The sequence below is a fragment of the Chiloscyllium punctatum genome, chromosome 17 (assembly GCF_047496795.1).
Source record: "Chiloscyllium punctatum isolate Juve2018m chromosome 17, sChiPun1.3, whole genome shotgun sequence".
NCBI classification, from domain to species: Eukaryota; Metazoa; Chordata; class Chondrichthyes; order Orectolobiformes; family Hemiscylliidae; genus Chiloscyllium; species Chiloscyllium punctatum.
This window is the reverse complement of record NC_092755.1, coordinates 57,411,340-57,431,348: the sequence shown is the minus strand read 5'-3', so window position 1 is coordinate 57,431,348 and position 20,009 is coordinate 57,411,340. Positions and strand designations below refer to the sequence as shown.

Sequence of the window (20,009 nt, the reverse complement as noted above, 5' to 3'; positions counted from 1 at the left end):
GTCTGTTGATTGTTGAGCGGTGCCTATTCATCCGTTGTCGTAGCCTTTATTACTTCATTACTTCAGCATTTAAGACTATTCTGGGCAGCATTGTGTTCATCAACTAAGGATTGAAACAACTGGTGCTGAACTGCTTGAATTAAGTTTGCAATTTTAATACTTTAATTATATTAAGAAGGTCCATTAATTAACGCTTGCTGCTGAATTATTACAGTGGTGATTGACAAAAGAGAGGAAATCAGGATCATTTTTGCAAAATTTGCACCAAGCATCACTTTGTGATGAAAGATGGTTCTTGACTGGAACGTGTTTCTCCAGCTTGTACACCTTTTGAATTTATGGTAGATATCCTCACCCTGTGTTCTTTAAGTGGCAAAAGGGGGAAAAAGAAGCTCTTTAGTTGTTATTTGCTTAAAATCTTGCAAAAAAAGGATTTGTTTGTCTACGTTGGTCATAGAGTCATAGAGATGTACAGTATGGAAATAGACCCTTCGGTCCAACCTGTCCATGCCGACCAGATATCCCAACCCAATCTCGGCCCATATCTCTCCAAAACCTTCCTATTCATAAACCCACCCAAATGCCTCTTAAATGTTGCAATTGTGCCAGCCTCCACCACTTTCTCTGGCAGCTCATTCCATAAATGTACCACCCTCTGCGTGAAAGATTTGCCCCTTAGGTCTCTTTTATATCTTTCCCCTCTCACCCTAAACCTATGCCCTCTAGTTCTGGACTCCCCAACCCCAGGGAAAAGACTTTGCCTATTTATCCTATCTATGCCCCTCATAATTTTGTAAACCTCTATAAGGTCACCCCTCAGCCTCCAACGCTCCAGGGAAAACAGCCCCAGCCTGTTCAGCCTCTCCCTGTAGCTCAAATCCTCCAACCCTGGCAACATCCTTGCAAATCTTTTCTGAACCCTTTCAAGTTTCACAACATCTTTCTGATAGGAAGGAGACCAAAATTGCACGCAATATTCCAACAGTGGCCTAACCAATGTCCTGTGCAGCCGCAACTTGACCTCCCAACTCCTGTACTCAATACTCTGACCAGTAAAGGAAAGTATACCAAATGCTGCCTTCACTATCCTGTCTACCTGTGACTCCACTTTCAAGGAGCTATGAACCTGCACTCCAAAGTCTCTTTGTTTAGCAACCCGCCTTAGGACCTTACCATGTTGATGGATTCGTCAAACTGCAGTGAGAACCATTCATAGTCCTTCAGGTCCTGCTGTTGATGCTGAAAGATTTCTTTGAACAAAGATTCTACTCTCCTTGTTAGTGTGGAAGCACTGAGTGACGTGTTCTGGACTGCTGTTATTATTTCTTCTTTGCTTTTGAAATCTTTGAATAACGAGTCTGCAGCCATAGTTTTTGATTACTTCTGCAACTCAATGGTTTCTTGTGGGTTTTTTTCAGAAATGGCAAACACAAAATTATGTTTTGCTGCAGGTCTTACCTTACGTTGATTTAGTCAACAAAAGACTTGAACTTCCAAAACTCTGTTCCACTTGTCAACTTTGTCTGTCTGAAGTTTTCCCTTGAACAGTATACTATCTTACATTGTTGTATGATGTCATTCCAAATTCACTCTTCTACTTATCAATATACTTTGGTGACATATAATTAGATTAGATTACCTACAGTGTGAAAACAGGCCCTTCGGCCCAACAAGACCACACCGACCCTCCAAAGAGTAACCTACCCAAACTCATTCCCCTACCCTATATTTACCCCCTGACTAATGCACCTAACACTATGAGCAATTTAGCATGACCAATTCACCTGACCTGCACATCTTTGGACTGTGGGAGGAAACTAGAGTACCCAGAGGAAAACCCACGCAGACACGGGGAGAATGTGCAAACTCCACACAGACAGTCACCCGAGGCGGGAATCGAACCTGGATCCCTGGTGCTGTGAGGCAGCAGTGCTAACCACTAAGCCACCGTGCCTCCCCACCATAATGGAAACACCTTTTGCACTTATGACCAGTAATTCTTTTCCCATTCTGCATAGGAATGGTTCAGTTTTGGTTTCTTTTTAGATGGTCCAGGTTTGTCACTCATTGTTACTTTACCTTGCAATTAATGATGTGGCTGTGCTGTTGGCCACGCTGCAGATAGGCTTCAGGATCCACACCTCTGGAACACCCAGAATGTTACTGCTGCTTTCAAGTGTAGATGCTCAGCTCTGGTCATGATTTGCTTCTGCAACTCTGTTCAGCTTGCGTTGCATGGATATTGAATGTCAAATGCAGCTGCTTTCTCCAAATTTCTTCTTCTTCCTGCGTGTACCTATTTAAATAAGTAGTTGAAGAAAAAAAGACTGCAGAACAGCAAAGATTGGGCAGAGGTGTGGGGCTAGCTGAGCTGCTCTTGCAGAGAGTCTGCATGGACTTGATGGGCTGAATAGTCTCCTATGTTTCTAGCACTGTAATATATTCACGACATGCATCAGTTCCTAGAATATTTCTTATCCATTTCTTATTACAAAGCACGCTTTACCCCCATTTGGGACAAACTGTAACAAGATATAATAAACTGGTAATATTTGTTCGGAGTGTGTACCTTTCTCTAGGTGCATGGCTTTCAGAAGCAGATGCCATGCAGTAGCAGCATGATTGACAGGCACAGTGAGGGATCGACTGTTTGAGACTCTGCAATCAACCAGGTGATCACAACCTGCATGCCTCAGACCGCAGATCTCGAAGTAACAAGGAATAGTATTTCAACTTTGGACAGTAAGTCTCTGGTTAGAAATCAGTCTGTAGCTGAAGCTAGTAAACTAGTAAAGCCATGGGTTAAAGTCAAGATTAGAATGGTACTGGAAAAGCACAGCAGGTCAGGCAGCATTCAAGGAGCAGGAGAATCAATGTTTCTGGCAACCGCTCTGCATCAGGAATTCCTATGAAGGACTTTTGTCCGAAATGTCGATTTCCCTGCTCCTCGGATGCCGCCTGACCTCCTGTGCTTTTCTAGCACCACTCCAATCTAAATTCTGATCTCACAGCATCTGCAGGCCTCACTTTCGCCAAGCCAGGGTCAAATTCTACTGGCAGCAACAAGGGGGAAGAACTGTTTTACATGTATTACACCTTGTGGGTTGACCGCTACTTGTAGAACAACTCTATCGGTAGCTTTTACCTCATAAGGTTCCTGCTTTGAGAGATTTTGTTATACAATATCAGTAATAGTATTACAATAACAGTATTAGCTCTATAAAAGCAAGTTGCTGACAGCATTGTGATTGCCTCCAGAACAGTGCTCTAATAATAGGCACGGCACACTTATGAAATACCCAGGGCGTCTGCAATCTGTAGATGTCTATTCCAGTGAGGAATCAGTGCCTCCAACAAGGGGAGGATAGATGTGGGACAGTGACTTCCTTTTTTTGTGTAAAATCTAACTTGAAGCTTCCAAGCACCTGCAGTGCACAGGATCTTCTATTCTCGGCAATCAAAGAAATACACTTCACCAGATGAAGAAGCAGTGCTCCGAAAGCTTGTGATTTCAAATAAAGCTGTTAGATTATAAACCGGTGTTGTGTGACTTCTGACCAAGAAATGCCCAGCAGAGTGCCCGCTGGTAAACACTACTGGCAGTGAGTAAATTTGGGGATGAGAGGACATGCTCCACATTCTTACAGCAGTAAATACATACAAAGGTACGTTTAAGGTCCTGTCCTTGAGTGTGAATTAGTGCATGGATACGTGAATGGATGAGTGAGAGGGTCAGTGCATAAATGGGTGGTTAGTGGTTCGCTGTGGAGATGGGCGAGACAGCTCATCGAGTGAGTGAGAAGGAGTGAGAGGTGTGAAAATGAAAGTTTGGCTTTCATTCCTCATTCCTGATGAAGGGCTTATGCCCGAAATGTCAATTTTCCTGCTCCTTGGATGCTGCCTGACCTGCTGTGCTTTTCCAGCACTACACTCTCAACTCTGATCTCCAACATCTGCAGTCCTCACTTTCTCCTCTCTTGTTAATTGGGAAAAGTACACCTTGTGGGTCCAGTGTGATGCCTGGGGTCCTGGTCCAGCTGTTCTTGTACAAAACGTCTCTGAAAGAGTTTGTTGCTATTCTTTGTATGAGTGCATTTGCAAAATTCCCCAGCACCAATTGTGTATATTCAGTGACGTCAATCTTTGTGCAGGAGAACATCAGACTGACAGCCATCTCAACATCTCAAACCTTATTCTCCTTGCTTTTCCCTGGGTTGGGGGAATCCGGAACTAGAGGGCATAGGCTGAGGGTGAGAGGGGAAAGATTTAAAAGGGACCTAAAGGGCAACCTTTTCACACAGGGGGTGGTGCTTGTATGGAATGAGCTGTCAGAGGAAGTGGTGGAGGCTGGTACAATTACAGCATTTAAAAGGCATCTGGATGGATATATGAATAGGAAGGGTTTAGAAGGATATGGGCCAATTGCTGGTAAATGGGACTAGATTAGGGTTGGGATATCTGGCCACCATGGATGAGTTGGTCGAATGGTCTGTTTCTGTGCTGTACATCTCCATGACTCTGTAACGAAGACTCATTGGCTAAAAAGAATTTTTAAATGAATTTCTGCAGAGAGAGGAATCCACTTTGTACTTTTTTTCCAGTTGTGTGTATGTTTGTACATGTGTTTTGGGTTATTCAGTGGTTACTACATTTTCATTCTACAAACTTAGTGTTGATTAGTTTTACATCTTCACCAAATAAACCTTATTTCCACAAAAAAACCAATATTGCTTATCTACCCAGTCAATGGGTTTTTACAAAAATAATTCTAAAACTCATATATTTAACATATCCAATTGAGTATATCAGGAACTGGGTAAAATGATTACATTTAAGGTGTGACCCGTGAGTGTTGGAACGAGAGAAGGAAGGTATACAGAACAACCTTGATTATCCAAACAAAACAGGCAGGCAGTATTTTGTTTAGATAACTAATTGCTCGGATAACTGATTTGATCGTAAACAAAGGAAGCATTTACGGGACCTTGAGGTCTTGTTCGGATAATCCAAAATTGATGTTCGGATAACCGAGGGTGTTCAATACATTTTCCATCTCAGATTCTAACAATTCTCACTTGTGAACAATGATCAGAGCAGTGTGTTGATGGTCTTCAATTCACAGGGAGGTGTTAGGAATATCAAGTTTTCTAAATGGTTACACTTTAAACTGTCTGTTTAATTCCAAGACAAAATGGAGTTGGGATTTAAAATATAGTTAATCAGCATTTCCACCATGGGAATGGGCCTTGAGAGTGGAACAGGACATAGAAAGCAGGTGTAGTTTCAGCTTATAGAGCTATCCCTGTACTTCATGATAGGTTGTTCGTCAAGAATCTGGGAGACAGAGACAGCAGGAAGGTAGGGCAGCTTATTTTTCAGCAGAAGCAGAGAAAAGGTGGAATTCAAGTGAGAGCTTGCATTGGGTGATTGAAAGGTTTGTGAGCTATTAGGCTTACATACATATTTATGGAATGTGAGAAACTGGAATATGGAAATCTCTGGACATTTCTGGATTAGAGAAGCTTTATCATATAATTTCTCAGAAATGAAAACTTGAAATGTCAAATGGAACTGTTATTTACTGGAAAGAAAAACAAGTAATTTTGGGAGAAGACTCTACTGGAGCTTTTGAGAGAAATAAAAGGTATATTTCATGGTAAACCCCTAGGATCTATTCATTGCCTAGCAACAGCCTCTGGACTGAGGTGCTATTTGTTTTCACAGGCTTGGATATCAGGAGGAGTTTACAGCAGAAGTCTCTCTCTCCTTCTCTCTCTCTGACAATCAGTAAGAGACAAAACTTAAAGCAGAGTAGTGTAAAGCACTAGTTTAAACAGTTTGAAAACTTTTGAAAGTTTCAAATATTGAGAGACCTAACAGTTTCCTATCTGAAGATAAAATCTGGTCTGATGATCTTCCATTATTCTGTGATTGTCAGCAATTTACTCTCATTGGCAGGTGTTATGAAGTCGAAAGAATGTATGCTCACTTTAAGATAGATAGTGATTTCTGATTTTTAAAGTAAGCCACAGCTGCTAGAATAGAACAGCAAAGAGACAGACCATTCCAAAATAGATATATGTAGCAAATGGCTGTTAAATGTATACCTGAGTTTTGGTTGCTGTTTTGACAACAATTCAAATTTAACCAATTAATTTAAATTATGCCCAGGATACTAAAACACTATTGAGTTGGAATTGATTGTATTGACAGCATTGGACCAATGAGAGGGAATGATGCTGGGGATATGAAAAATGCAGGCATTTTGAAAATTGGTCAGAGCATTTGCCGTAGAGCCGGAGAGCTAACTGCCCATCTAACATCTTGCTCTCAAAGAAATTTCAGAAGGCACTATCTATCAAAAGCTACCTTTTCCTGTAAAAACAGTAAAAAGAAGGAAGATGACCCAGGAAGAGGACAGCAGAGTCGGGAAAAAGAGGAAGGAAGCCTGAAGGGAGAGGAGAAGACCATCTGTATGGATTTTGAGGAATTAAGTTAATGTAATGTTTAATGATTGTGTTTGGAGCAGCAGTTGGGGTCAGATAATTATTAGTTAAGAAAAAAGGAGGCTTGGATTTGTTAATGGCTTTTGTTTAATGTTCACTATTAGAGTTAGGTAAATAAATTGTTATTTTTCCTTCAATAGTGGAAGTTAGGAGTTCTCCTTCACACACTCACATTTTTAACAGATTATAAGGTGAGGCGAGCTTTTCTGGGTGTTGGTTTTAATTAGCAAAGGGGTTTGTTCTCCACATCGTAACACAGGGGATCAAAGGAGCTCTGGCAAGTCAACCCATTCTACCTTCTCAGGTTGTAGCCTTGACCTAAAATGGTGTTGTTCCTTTTTCACCTTTATTTACAAAACTCAATACCTCTGCAGATCCACGTTGTCTTGTCTGTGTATGTTAGGATTAAGAGGGCCATAGTTAAATTCTGCATGGTAGCTAGTTGATAGCCAGGTTTTCAACATGTTCAAAGAATAAGTTTGTTCTAAAAAACAAGTTGTTATTGAAGAAATCTGGTGAAAGTTTGTTTCATTCTTGGTAATTAATAAAGAAATACAAGTTGATCATTTTGGTAATTAAGCAAGACTTTTACACTTTTGAGTAGTGCAGTAGTGGGGTTGATTACCAGTTCATTTCTTCCCTCAGTCATAATAGATGATTTAAACCAGATTGGAAAATTCACCTAGTTTGACTAGAGGAATGGATCTCTGTCCCTGTGGAAATCAATTCGGGGATTAGAACTCATTCAACTGGAAAAAGAAACAATTTCTTGGGAGTTGAAAATAGTTTTTGACTCCACTTAAGGAACAGAGTTAGTTGTAACAGGTGAAGAGGGAATTTTTATCAGTTTAAGAGTCAAACTGTATTTTAGACAATAAATTACTTAGTGAATAGTATTCAATAATATTGCTTCTAGTTTGTTTATTACAGTAAATATATTGAAATGTGAAATTTTGTCATAGAGACATAGAGTTATAGAATCATGCAGCATGGACACAGACCCTTTGGTTCAACCAGTCCACGCCGAACATAATCCCAAACTAAACTAGTCCCACCTGCCTGCTCCTGGACCACATCCCTCCAGTACCTTTCCTATTCATGTACTTACCCAAATGTCTTTTAAATGTTGTAACTGTGCCCACCACACACTCAGTAAGTTCATTCCACACGCAAACCACCTTCTGTAAAAAGATTGTCCCTCATGGCCTTTTGTAAATCTCTCTCCTCTCAGCTTAAAAATGTGCCCCCTAGTCTTAAAATCCCCCATCCATAGTCCTTCAAGAGAATGGAGTTCATAAGTAGGAATGTCTTACTGCAGTTAGGCAGGGCTTTGGCGAGGCCACACCTGAATATTGTGCACAACGTTGGTCTCCCTTTCTAAAAAAGGATATAGGTGCTGTGGAGAGAGTGCAGCGAAGGTTTATAAGGCAGATACTGGGGATGGCAGGACTGTCCATAGGGAGAGATTGGTTTGACTAGGTCTTTAATCACCCGAGTTTAGAATGGTGAGAGGAGGATCCGATTGAAATGTAAAAAGTTCGAACAGAGCTGTGGACAGGTGCAGAGGATGTTTCCCCTGACTAGGGAGTGTAGAGCTAGGGTACACAGTCTCAGGATGCACCACTTTGGACTGAGCTGAGGAAACATGTCTTCGCTCACAGCGTGGTCAACCTGTGGAATTCTCTACCATAGAAGGCACTGAGTATATTCTTGTTAGATAATTTTTGTTAGATAATAAAGGCATCAAGGGAATGGAGAGAAAGTGAGAATAGGGTTGAGGGAGAGGATCACCATGATCACACTGAATGGTGAGCAGGCTGTAAGGGGTGAGTGGTCTACTTCTGCTCCAGGTTTCCAGCCAGGCATCGGAAAAGACGATATATTTGCAAATATAGTGGCTGTTTGCAGGGATTGCAACACTCACACTCCCAGTTCCCCTGAACCACTACCTCCCCTGAAGCACAGCTCCTAGCGTGTAGCAAGCTGAGCCAATGGGTGAGGTCAGCTTACAACCAACAGGAGCAATTTTCTTTATCATATCCATTTTAAATCAAAACCTGAGAACGCAAATGCATTGTTTCTTGTTTTATTAGGGAAGTACTGCCCTTACAGAGACCAGAGAGTGAACATGTCTGGAAGGAGTACAGGAAATTAAGACAGTTTGCTTGTTCTGACCTGAAACTGTAACCCTGTTTCTCTCTCTCTGTGGAACCTACTGGGTATTTGCAGCATTTTCAAGTTTTCTTTTGAAAATAAATTCAGGTCGAGAGCTTTGGTGGCGATTTGCTTTGGAAGGATGTTCTCGCTGCTGGCTGTGGTCCTCCTGGCAGGTAACTCCCGGGAGTTTCTTGTTTGTTTCATGCCTTTGTTTTGGATGTCTGACCATCACTCCTGGTTGAACTTGCTCCTCTTTCCCTTGTCGTAGTGGCTGACAGCAAGGCCATTCAGCCCAGAGCCCTCTGGCAGTTCCGCCATATGATCCTGTGCAGGATTCCAAGCAGCTGGCCCTTGCTGGATTTCAGTAACTACGGCTGTTACTGTGGAGTTGGGGGATCTGGGACCCCGGTGGACGATCTGGACAAGTAAGTCGACAACAAATGTGTTCGTGCTCTCGACTACAACCTCACTTCTGCCAAAGAAAAGCCTGGACGTGACACTAGCACCTGATTCAATGTAGACAACCTTAAATTGATTAAAACTGCATGGAGGGAGCTCATTGTTCTTGTTTACCAGTGCGTTGTGAAAGATGTACTTTGAAAGATGTGACATGTCACAGACCTTAATAAGAAAACAAGGAAATGCAAGGGGAGGGAAAAACTAGCCAGTCAATTGAGTCTGTTGCACACTGGAGTAATGTAGCTTCTTATCTCCACTCCTCCTGACATAGAATTGCAGGGAGTGGCAAACAAAGCATGAACGCAAGAATTAGAAACAGGCTGTTCAAAGAGGAGAGAGGGAACAGTGGAATTACCAAGACAAAGCTGGAAAATTCCCAGCCACCTGCGTTTTGTCATTTATACAAATGATTTGGATATGAATAGAGGAGGCATGGTTCGTAGGTTTGCAGATGACAGAAAAATTGGAGGTGTCATGGACAGCGAAGAAGGTTACCTCAGAGTACAGCAGGACCATGATCAAATGGGCCAGTGGGCCGAGGAATGGCCAATGGAGTTTAATTTAGATAAATGTGAGGTGCTGCGTTTTGGTAAGGCTAAACAAGTCAGGATTTATACACTTAATGGTAAGGTCCTGGTGAGTGTTCCTGAACAAAAAGACCTGGGAGTGCAGGTGTACAGTTCCTTGAAACTGGAGACGCAGGTAAGCAGAGGGGGGAAATAAGGGTTTTGGTGTGCTTGTCTTCATTGGTCAGAATATTGTGTGTAGAGGTTGGGACGTCATATTGTAGCTGGACAGGATGTTGGTGATGCCACTTTTGGAATACTGCATTCAGTTCTGATTGCCCTGCTATAGGAAGGATGCTGTTAAACTTGAGAAGTTGCAGAAAAGATTTACAAGGAAGTTGCCAAGACTGAAGGTTTTGAGCTATACGAAGAGGTTGAATAGGCTGGGTATTTTTTTGCCTGGAGCATTGGAGGCTGAGGGGTGACCTTATAGGGCTTTATAAAATCATGAGGGGCATCGATAGGGTGAATAGACAAGGTCTTTTTCCTAGGGTGGGGGAATCCAAAACTAAAGGACATAGGTTTAAGGTGAGAGGGGACAGATTTAAAAGGGACCTAAGGGGCAACCTTTCCACAGAGAGAGTGGTGCGTGTATGGAATGAGCTGCCAGAGGCAGTGGTGGAGGCTGGTACAATTACAACATTTAAAAGGCATCTGGCTCGGTATAGGAATAGGAAGGGTTTAGAGGAATATGGGCCAAATACTGTGCAAATGGGAGTGGGTCAGAGTGGGATGTCTGGTTGGTGCGGATGAGTTGGACCGAAGGGTGGCACAAATTGGAACTCACAGTGAATTACACAAACTCAAAAGACATGGCCTAACCAAATCTGGTTGTTGTGATGCAGTGTCCCTGATCCCCTCGGTAAGATGACCTGGGTTTAAGTCCCACCTGCTGCAGAGGTATGTTAAAACGTGTCTGCGTGGTCTGTTTAAAAGTATCAAACTGTGGCTGGTGGGTGAAGCTTTAAATTAATGATCTGTAAATTCAAGCAGTTGTCTCAACTGAGGTGTTATCTATGTTTTAAAAGGTGCTGTCAAATCCATGATAACTGTTACAGTGATGCTGTGAAGCTAAAGGAGTGCTGGCCAATCATTGACAATCCTTACACCATCATCTACAGGTATACCTGTTCTGAGAACACTATTGCCTGCACCAGTAAGTATAGACTGGGTCTTCTAAATATCGTACAAACTCTATTCTGCAGAAATCAGGTTCAAATGCAAGAAAGAATTTGCATTTATGTAGTGCCTTTCACTGCGTCAGGATGTCCCAAAGCACTTTACAGCCAATTAAATACTGTGGAAGTGTAGTTACTGTGGCACAGTAAGAAACATGCCTGCCACTTATTCCTTAACGTTGGAGCAGATGTATGACAAATGTTGGCATCTGTACTGAAAAAAAAAGTGTTGGAAATCACAGTAGGTCAAGCAGCATCCTGAGAGAGAACAAGCTAATGTTTCAAATCTCAATGACTCTTCATCAGAGTGCTTCGTCGGATGCTGCCTGACCCCGCTGTGATTTCCAGCAGTTTTTGATTTGTGTTCTTTCGTGCTGTTGCACTGCTGCCCTCAGCAGCCTGCATGGGAATGCTACTTTTCTCTTGAGCTATTGTGAAAGCTGCCAGTCCGCAAAAACTCAGTGCTTATACTCTGTTAAGTTCTGATAAGCTTTGTCAAACTGGTCACAATATTTCCAAGCAAAAGGAGAATGAGTGATGGGTAGAAAACGAATGGGAGATCTAACATTTTGCAAACACCAATGAGACAAGTTCTTTCTTCAGTGCTATCCAGACAGTGGGGGGCCCAGGGCACACCCCCCACTGACAGTCATACATGGAGAGAGGGTCATTGACAGGGAGGCAGTCAATGCTCACCAGAGAAAACATTTTGAAGAACTTATCAACTTGTGTTTTCAACTTTAACATTCTCAACTCCATTCCTCAATACTCCATCTGGCTCAGTCTTAAGCCAGGCCTGGAGCAAACTTGCAAAAGATTAGATTAGATTACTTACAGTGTGGAAACAGGCCCTTCGGCCCAACAAGTCCACACCGCCCCACCGAAGCGCAACCCACCCATACCCCTACATCTACTCCTTACCTAACACTACGGGCAATTTAGCATGGCCAATTCACCTGACCTGCACATCTTTGGACTGTGGGAGGAAACCGGAGCACCCGGAGGAAACCCACGCAGACACGGGGAGAATGTGCAAACTCCACACAGTCAGTTGCCTGAGGCGGGAATTGAACCCAGGTCTCTGGCACTGTGAGGCAGCAGTGCTAACCACTGTGCCACCGTGCTGCCCAGAGGTTTCGAGTTGTATTGTGTAAATCGACAAACAAAAGTTTCACCTTCTTCTTCTGACTTTTTCCCATCCAAAAGTCAACATCCACGAGGGAAGAATTGAGTTTTTTAAAAAAATAATCTAAATTAAAAACAAAACTATGCTTTGGGTTATAAGGAGAGGCTGAATAGGCTGGGTCTTTTTTTCCTTGGATTGTTGGTGGCTGAGGGCTGACCTTGTAGAGGTCTATAAAATCATGAGGGGCATGGATAGGGTGAATAGTCAAGGTCTTTTCCCCAGGGTAGGGGAGTCTAAAATTAAGGGCATATGCTTAAGGTGAGAGGGGAAAGATTTAAAAAGGACCTGAGGGGCAGCTTTTTCACACTGCTGGTGGTGCGTGTATGGCACAAGCTGCCAGAGGAAGTGATGAAAGTTGGTACAATTACAAATTTAAAAGGCATTTGGACCTGTACATGGATAGGAAAGGTTTAGAGGGATATGGGCCAAATGCATGCAAATGGGACTAGTTCTATTTAGTGGTCCTGGTCAGCATGGACAAGATGGGCCAAAGGGCCTGTTTCTATGCTGTATGACTCTATGACAGTGACTGGAGACATTGAATCAGACAATAAATCAAAATATCATGGGAGTTGATGCACCCAGCTCCTGCAATGCCCACCTATCCCAAAAAACTTCAAGAGTATTAGTGAGCACCTTGGGCTCCCTCTCCAAGGATAACGGAGTGCGGATGTGGAGACGTGAGTCTCTACAAGGCCTGAGACTGTTAGTGGCTGTTTTAACCAGGGCCCCATGGAGGTTCTCCAACCTGCCTACCCCACTCCGCACCAACTGCCAAAAGGCCAGGAGTGTGAGGCCAAACTGCAACTAAAAAGATGATAAACTTTTTTTTTCTTAAATAAACCCACTCAGCAAGGAAATAAATGACCAATTCACCAATTTACACATATCATCCATGAGGGGTAAGTGTGGCAAGATTGAAACAAAACAAAGCAAAATGGGGAAAAGAGGAAGGGACGAAATCAAAGTGGTTTCGGGAGGGGAGATAACACACTCCAGTCTGTACCTTGAAAAGTCCCAAATGCAAATGTAGACATTGCATGGTCTCTCCCCAAGAACACCCAAGCAGTATTCAGCCCTTTTAAAAAAAAATTAAACTGGCTAATGTATAAACATCTGATACTCCACATTGCCCACCAGAGAGGGGAATGGGGCAAGTCATGAACCTACCTCAGCCAGAACAGGGATTTCTTAGTACCACTCATAACCATCGTGTATGTGAGTCTGTGTGTGCGTGTGTGTGTGTGTGTCTGTGTATATACACGTGTATGTGTGTGCGTGTGTGCGTGTGTGCGAGTGTCCCTCCATCCATGCAGTGGAGCTTGGGCTCCAATCACTGTTGGGAAGTACATGAGGATGGATATCATTTGAGCCCAGATTAGCTCACAGCCAGAAAGGACCCACAGCAGACTGAAGGAAGTGGATGTCCATGGGGCTACTTAACTGACTGCTATAGCTCTGTTGGGAAAAGACCCAATAACACGATTCAACTTATTTTCCCTTGGACTATCCAAAACTCTTCTGCTGAATTTAGGGTGGATGATTAGGAGATGTCCCCCCCTTTAATTCGGTCACACAGTGTTGGCATTGTATGGGCCTGGAGACTTGCTCTTGACCAATTGGGTCACAGCATCAGTTATCAGACGGTTCACCCTGAATAGGCTACATGAATGTTTATGTTCCACTCACCCTTCTACATCCAAATCTTAGCTTTTTCAAAACCATAGCTTTTTCTAAAGCCACATTCATGAAATTTTAATAAATGTTAAAATTTAATAACAATGCAATGAATTATTACATTTAAACAGTCTGTTCCTTTCTCCATCATACACTTATCTATCTTCTCCCAAGAGCATCCTTTCTGTTCAACACAACCACTTATCTACGTTAACAAGTTCTGCACTGGCAGAAATGTTTCAAATGTTTACCCTGAATTGTCTATGTTTTGTTGCCTATTATTAATGCATAGCCCTTTGTTTTGATATCCCTACAAAAGAAAGCATTTCTCTGGGTGACATTGTTTATTAAGGCCTATTCTTGATAGAGGTAAGAGGGTGATGAGCAGGGATTTGGATCAGGCCCAATGTTTATTAATCTCTGTCAGGCCTCTGTCACAGCAGCCACCTGCAACAAATGGTGAGGAATGCACAAGGTGGTGATCTCTCCTGTGGAGAAACATCCATCATGGCGTGGCGTTGAGAATTCACATAGCATAGAATCTCTTCCGTGTCACAGTTCCCAAGCACAACACCCTTCTAGAACCATTGATACATGTGGTTTCCAAATGAATTACTGATATTTTCCCATGTATTTCTTTCAGGCAGAAATAGACCTTGTAAGATGTTTGTCTGTGAATGTGACCGTAAGGCAGCCATCTGCTTCTCTACAGCAAAATACAATCAACAGTATAAGAATCTGGACCAATCTCAGTACTGTAAATAGGAAATGAATGTTATTAACCATATGTTACTTTGAAATATGAAATCTATATGTATCTATGCAGTTTATTTCAAAATATTTCTAAATATCTTTGATTTCCATATTCACACTGTTCTCTACAAACTGTAATCTCATTTAAATCCAAAACTGTATGTTCTGTGCTAACAGTCTTTGACCAAAGTTAAAAATCACACAACACCAGATTAGAGACCAACAGGTTTAATTGGAAGCACCTGGTGTTGTGTGATTTTTAACTTTGTACACCCCAATCCAACACCGGCATCTCCAAATCAGTCTTTGACCGATGTTGCATTTACATCGCGCATTATCTGTCATTCTGAAGACCTGGATCATATAGAATCACTGTATTGTGGAAGCAGACCAAGCAACCAATTAAGTCAAAATGACCCTTTGAAGAGCATTCCAACTAGAATCAACCCCCTTCCCTGATGTCTATAATCCTGCATTTCTCCTAGCTAATCCACCTACCCTGCATCCTTGGGCACTATACTTAACCTGCACACCTTTGGACTGTGGGAGGAAACCAAAACACCCAGACTCAGACACAGGGAGAACTCTGTGCATACTCCACACAGACAGTCACCCGAGGCTGGAATCGAACCCAGGTCCCTGGTGCTGTGAGGCAGCAGTGCTAACCACTGAGCCACCGTGCCGCCCTAAGTGTCCTTTAATCTTCTTTTCTAAATCCTCACAATTTTAGAAATCTAAATCTGGGATCATTCGTATCAATTTTCTTCAAATCGTTTCCAAAATGTACCATCATTTAGAGCTTTCTTTTGTCATGCCAATTTAAATCTTGCTATTCGGTACAACATGAATTCCACAAGCCTTAGCTTTTTCTAAAGCTACACATATGGAATTTTAATAAACGTCTTGTTTTATTCCAAGTGAATTAAAGCCATCTAACACTAGATGTTCGTGGAATTTCTTTTAACAATGCAATGAATTATTACATGTAAACAGTCTGTTGATTACTGTCAGTGGCTTTTGTCAATATGGAAATAGTGCACTGTGTATCTCTATGCACAAACAGAGTATCCTTCACTTAGGGCATAAGAGAATGGGGCCAGTTCTAAGGGTATTCCAGGCTAGACAGGAAAAAATCCAGTTGGAAATATGAGCTGTGTGACAGTCGGAAACAAGATGTTATGTAGGATTGTAGGAATGTATGAGACTATTTTCGGTTCTGAAGAGTTCTGTTAATTGTAAGGAAACTGAGACAGCAAAGAGAGATTGCAATGTTCGGTGAGAGTGACTCTCTATTGAATTAAAATGCAGTGAGCATCAATGTAACTTTCACTCCAGACTCACCATGCTGCTTCTGAGCTCAAGGCATTCATGGTGTGCTCCTGTTAAAGTTCAGGTCATAGCGATAACATTGAGGTAGCATCTGAGGTAGCATTGAAATCTCTGCTTCTATAGTTCTCAGCCCATCCTAGATGAAAGCTGAAAATGTGTTGCTGGAAAAGCGCAGCAGGTCAGGCAGCATCCAAGGAGCAGGAGAATCGACGTTTCCTGAAGAAGGGCTTATGCCCGAAACGTCGATTCTCCTGCTCCTTGGATGCTGCCTGACCTGCTGCGCTTTTCCAGCAACACATTTTCAGCTCTGATCTCCAGCATCTGCAGTCCTCACTTTCTCCATCCTAGATGAAGTAAAGGGTAGAGACCACAGCCTTGCATTAACCAGGATGAGATTCTACTGGAAGGCCCAAATGCAGGGACCACTGAGGTGACCACACATTCTGTAGTGGGCTGCAGCCATGGTCTCATACATGATGGTAGAAAATTTATCCACATGCTCTCAACTCTTGGGGAAGCTTCACAACAGTCAATTCAATTTATTCAATACATTCTTCTCTTTGAAGCTGGGGGCGTAATGTTGACTACCAGTTATCTTTGCTGGGAAATAGCACAAATCAACAATCTGGAGACCTGAGCTGAGAATTCACTCTCATTATTCACCTCTGAGATAGGGACATGGGATAGTATGGCTACCACACTAGACAAATTAAGCCCTGTAGATCCCCACCTTAAAGGAAGATGGTGGCAGAAGGTCTATCCTGTTGTCACCAAGAATCCAGCCAGCCCATACAACATGTGATCATCTAAAGATTTACTTCAGCTGCACCATTACAACAACAACCACTTAGGAGGCCACCTCTAGGAAGGTCATCCAACTGAGGATGGTGGGTGGGGTAGATAACTCGCTGGCTCAGGAGGAGTCCCAATAGCTTAGAGAATGGGAGGGCAGCTCAAAATGGGGGTCCCCTCTGGAACAGATAAAATTATAAACATTTAACGGGCACAGCTGCCAGCCATCACTGTGGAGGAGAACTCTCACTCAAGATGGCAGGGGGCAGCAGCTGCAAGCCTGTGAAAGAAGTAGCCCCTGGTGGTTGAGGGGTGAGTTAAATAAAGGAGACCTTGCTGACCCCTCTCTGCTTGCTGGCCCAGATCACCCCCCAGACTCCTGCTGGGCATGAGGTATTGACCACCCATTAACGTCCCAGTGGCATCTCTAACCCAGGTATCAAATACCACCAATGGCCCACTGGGCAGACCTGCTGCTCACCTGCCATTGGGCAAGATTTTCTGGAAGGGGTCGAAACGGTTCTGAAACCCACGGCGATCCCTTTCAGTCGAAGCCTTCCCTTTCACAGGCCGATTTTGATTAGTCTTTTCTGTGAAAGGAGTGGTTTCAGAACCACTTCTCAACAGCAAGGAGAGGAGTGGAGCAGAGAGCTAGATTGGCCGTCCCTGGTCCCTCACTCTCATTTGGGGGAGTCAAGTGAGGGGCTGGAGCAGGGTGAATTCTCCTAAGGATTTGGAGGGATATGGGGAGACAGCAGACTCTCCAAATGCACAGGAATGGATGAAAGTCATTGAGGGAGTTAGCAGCAGAGGCATGCTCCCTCCAACCTAGACACAGTGTAGTAGGAGGACCTCTGAAGGCTATGGCAGGTGGGTAGAGTGACACTATCAGGTGGCAAGGCTCACAATCTTGACTTTCCTGACATTCCCCTGCACAGCCTCAGGTCAATACACATGCAGTCCCAATCACCCCTCTCTGTAATAAGCTGCCTACATCCCCATCTGAACAGCCACGCTCACATACACCTTCAATCTATTGCCTTTCTGTACAAATGCCTCACAATTTATCCTCCAAAAGTGTTGCACTTCATGCCTTAACTCTGCTTTCTCACCTTGCAGTAGAGGAAAGCTCATAACTTGGCAAAAGGCAGAGATCTGGTGTAGGGGTGGGGCTGTTGTACTACAGTGGCGGGGAAGGGGGGGGGAATGGTAACCTCCACTCACTGCCTGTTCAGCTGCCCCTCACTGGGAAGAAGGCCTTATTCCAGGAGGCTGCAGGTATCAGCAGTAACCTGCTGTGACAGCCCTATGCTCCTGAGGTGCTGGTGCTCAGACTTGTCGAAACAGCTGACCTTTAACCTGAGTTGGGTCTTGCCTCCTTTCAGCTGGATCCTGATTCCTATCCCATCAGGATATAAATATCTGGAGGCAGAACTTTCATGGATTTTGACTATGGCACAAAACAGATTCGAGGCTATTTAGCCAAATGCGCATATCTTCCATGGACATTGGCGTCTGCCAACTGATCACACTACAACCTGACAGTTTGCAGCCAAGGGTTTGAAAGGAAGTGGCTGCAGAGATTGCAAAGGCGTTGGTCAAAATACTCCTGAACCTCACTGAGAGGGCTCGAGCAGATTGGAAAACTGCTAATGTGTTCTTGAAGGGGGGAGGAGAGCAAGCAGGAAACTATAGGCCAGTTATCCTGAATCTGTCACTGGGAAAATGCTGGAGTGTATTATTAAGAAAGAAATAAGAGGGCTTTTAGAGAAGCTAAACACCTATCAAACAGAGCTATGGTTTAATCAAAGGGAAATCATATTTGACAAATTTGCTTGAGCTCTTTGAGGATATAACTAGCAGAGTTGATAAAGACTAGATGGAAATATATTTGAATTTTCAAAATGCAGTCGGTGGGATATTGCACAAGACAGGAGCTGACAGTATTGGAGATAATGTATTCACAAGAATTGAAGATTGATTTATACACAGAAGGCTGAAAGTTTATATTAGGGGGTGTCTTCAGTTTTGAAATGCATGACTAGTAGAGAGTTACAAGGGTCAGTCCTAGGGCTTCAGCTATTTACTATCTGTATGAAAGACTTGGAGAAGGGAACATTGATATCCAAACCTGCTGATGGTACTAAAATAGGTGTAAGGGTATGTCGGGATGAAAACATAAGCAATCTACAAGAAGCGAGTGGACAAAAACCTGAGAGATGAAATTTAATATTGGGAAGTGTAAGGGTGAACTATGGTAGTAAGAATCAAAAGGCAGACTATTATTTAAATGGATAGATTTCAAAAACGTGCCAACACCACAGGGTCCTCTCCTGTCTGGGCCTGAGCAGGTGGATGGTCTCAGCTGGCGTGCTCTCTATTTTAACCGCTTGAGTCGGGGTGTCAGTGTCTGGGCTAGTAGGGAAGGAGACAACCCACTGATGCTTCCCCTTAGGTCTTGGTACATCTTTCCTTAGAGATCCAGGAGAGGACTTCTTATAGAGCCTGGCATTTCTCTGTCGGTACCACGTTAGCAGTCCTAGTCTATGGTTAGGAGTGGTGTGCAATGATTGCGCGACAGTGGTGTTAGTGGAAGAATTGGTATGCAATGTACAGTGGTACTTACTCATTTGACACAACATAGATATCTAGGCATCCCCACAGGTGTGGTCCTGATCTTCTGGCACGACCAGAGAGTCCTAAGTTGTTCATTCACACTCTGCTCGCTGCTCCTTTTAAACTTTCTTTTCTATTTGGTCAAAGGAATTTGGGTATCACTGGTGAGATCAACATTTGTTGCCCACCCCCAGTTGTTCTGGGAAGGTGGTGGTGAGCTGCCTGCTTCAGTCTCTGAGGTGTAGGAACACCCACATTGCTGTTAGAAAGGGAATTCCAGGATTTTGACCAAAGGAACCGTGATATAGTTCCCTCAAAGCAGATATGACAAGGAATTTCTTTCTTCAGAAATTGTGGAATTCTTCACCACAAAAGTACTACGTGCATTTCTGGTCTCTCTGCTATAGGAAGAATGTTGTGAAACTTGAAAGGATTCAGAAACGATTTTCAAGGATGTTGCCAAGGTTAGAGGGTTTGAGCTATAAGAAGAGGCTGAACGGGCTAGTCCCGTTTTCCCTGGAGCTGAGGGGTGACCCTATAGATTTATAAAACCATGAGGGGCATGGATAGGGTGAATAGCCAAAGTGTTTACCTGGGGTGGGAGAGTCCAAAATTACAGGGCACAGGTTTAAGGTGAGAGGGGAAAGAATTACAAGGACTTAACGGGGAACTTTTTCACGCAGAGGGTGGCGTGTGTATTGAATGAACTACCAGAGGATGCTGGTACAATTACAACATTTAAAAGGAATCTAGATGGGTATATAAATAGTAAACGTTTAGAGGGATATGG

The 20,009-nt window shown here is 43.2% G+C and overlaps 1 protein-coding gene across 1 annotated transcript; it reads left to right on the top strand.

The window, feature by feature from the left end:
- Positions 1–8,705: 8,705 nt before the first annotated feature.
- On the top strand, positions 8,706–14,494 carry LOC140487651 (phospholipase A2, minor isoenzyme-like). The gene is made up of 4 exons (XM_072586936.1): positions 8,706–8,836; positions 8,932–9,088; positions 10,717–10,844; positions 14,373–14,494. Exons 1-4 carry the CDS (start codon positions 8,803–8,805, stop codon positions 14,492–14,494), a joined length of 441 nt encoding a protein of 146 aa, XP_072443037.1. The 5' UTR covers positions 8,706–8,802.
- The last annotated feature ends 5,515 nt before the right edge of the window (positions 14,495–20,009 follow it).

What these genes read in the sequence shown, in the direction of transcription:
- LOC140487651 (XM_072586936.1), top strand. Translation starts at nt 8,803, where the DNA reads ATGTTCTCGCTGCTGGCTGTGGTCCTCCTGGCAG. An exon ending in GGCTGTGGTCCTCCTGGCAG is followed by an intron (nt 8,837 to 8,931) that starts GTAACTCCCGGG and finishes CCCTTGTCGTAG; the next exon opens with TGGCTGACAGCAAGGCCATT. An exon ending in GAACACTATTGCCTGCACCA is followed by an intron (nt 10,845 to 14,372) that starts GTAAGTATAGAC and finishes TATTTCTTTCAG; the next exon opens with GCAGAAATAGACCTTGTAAG.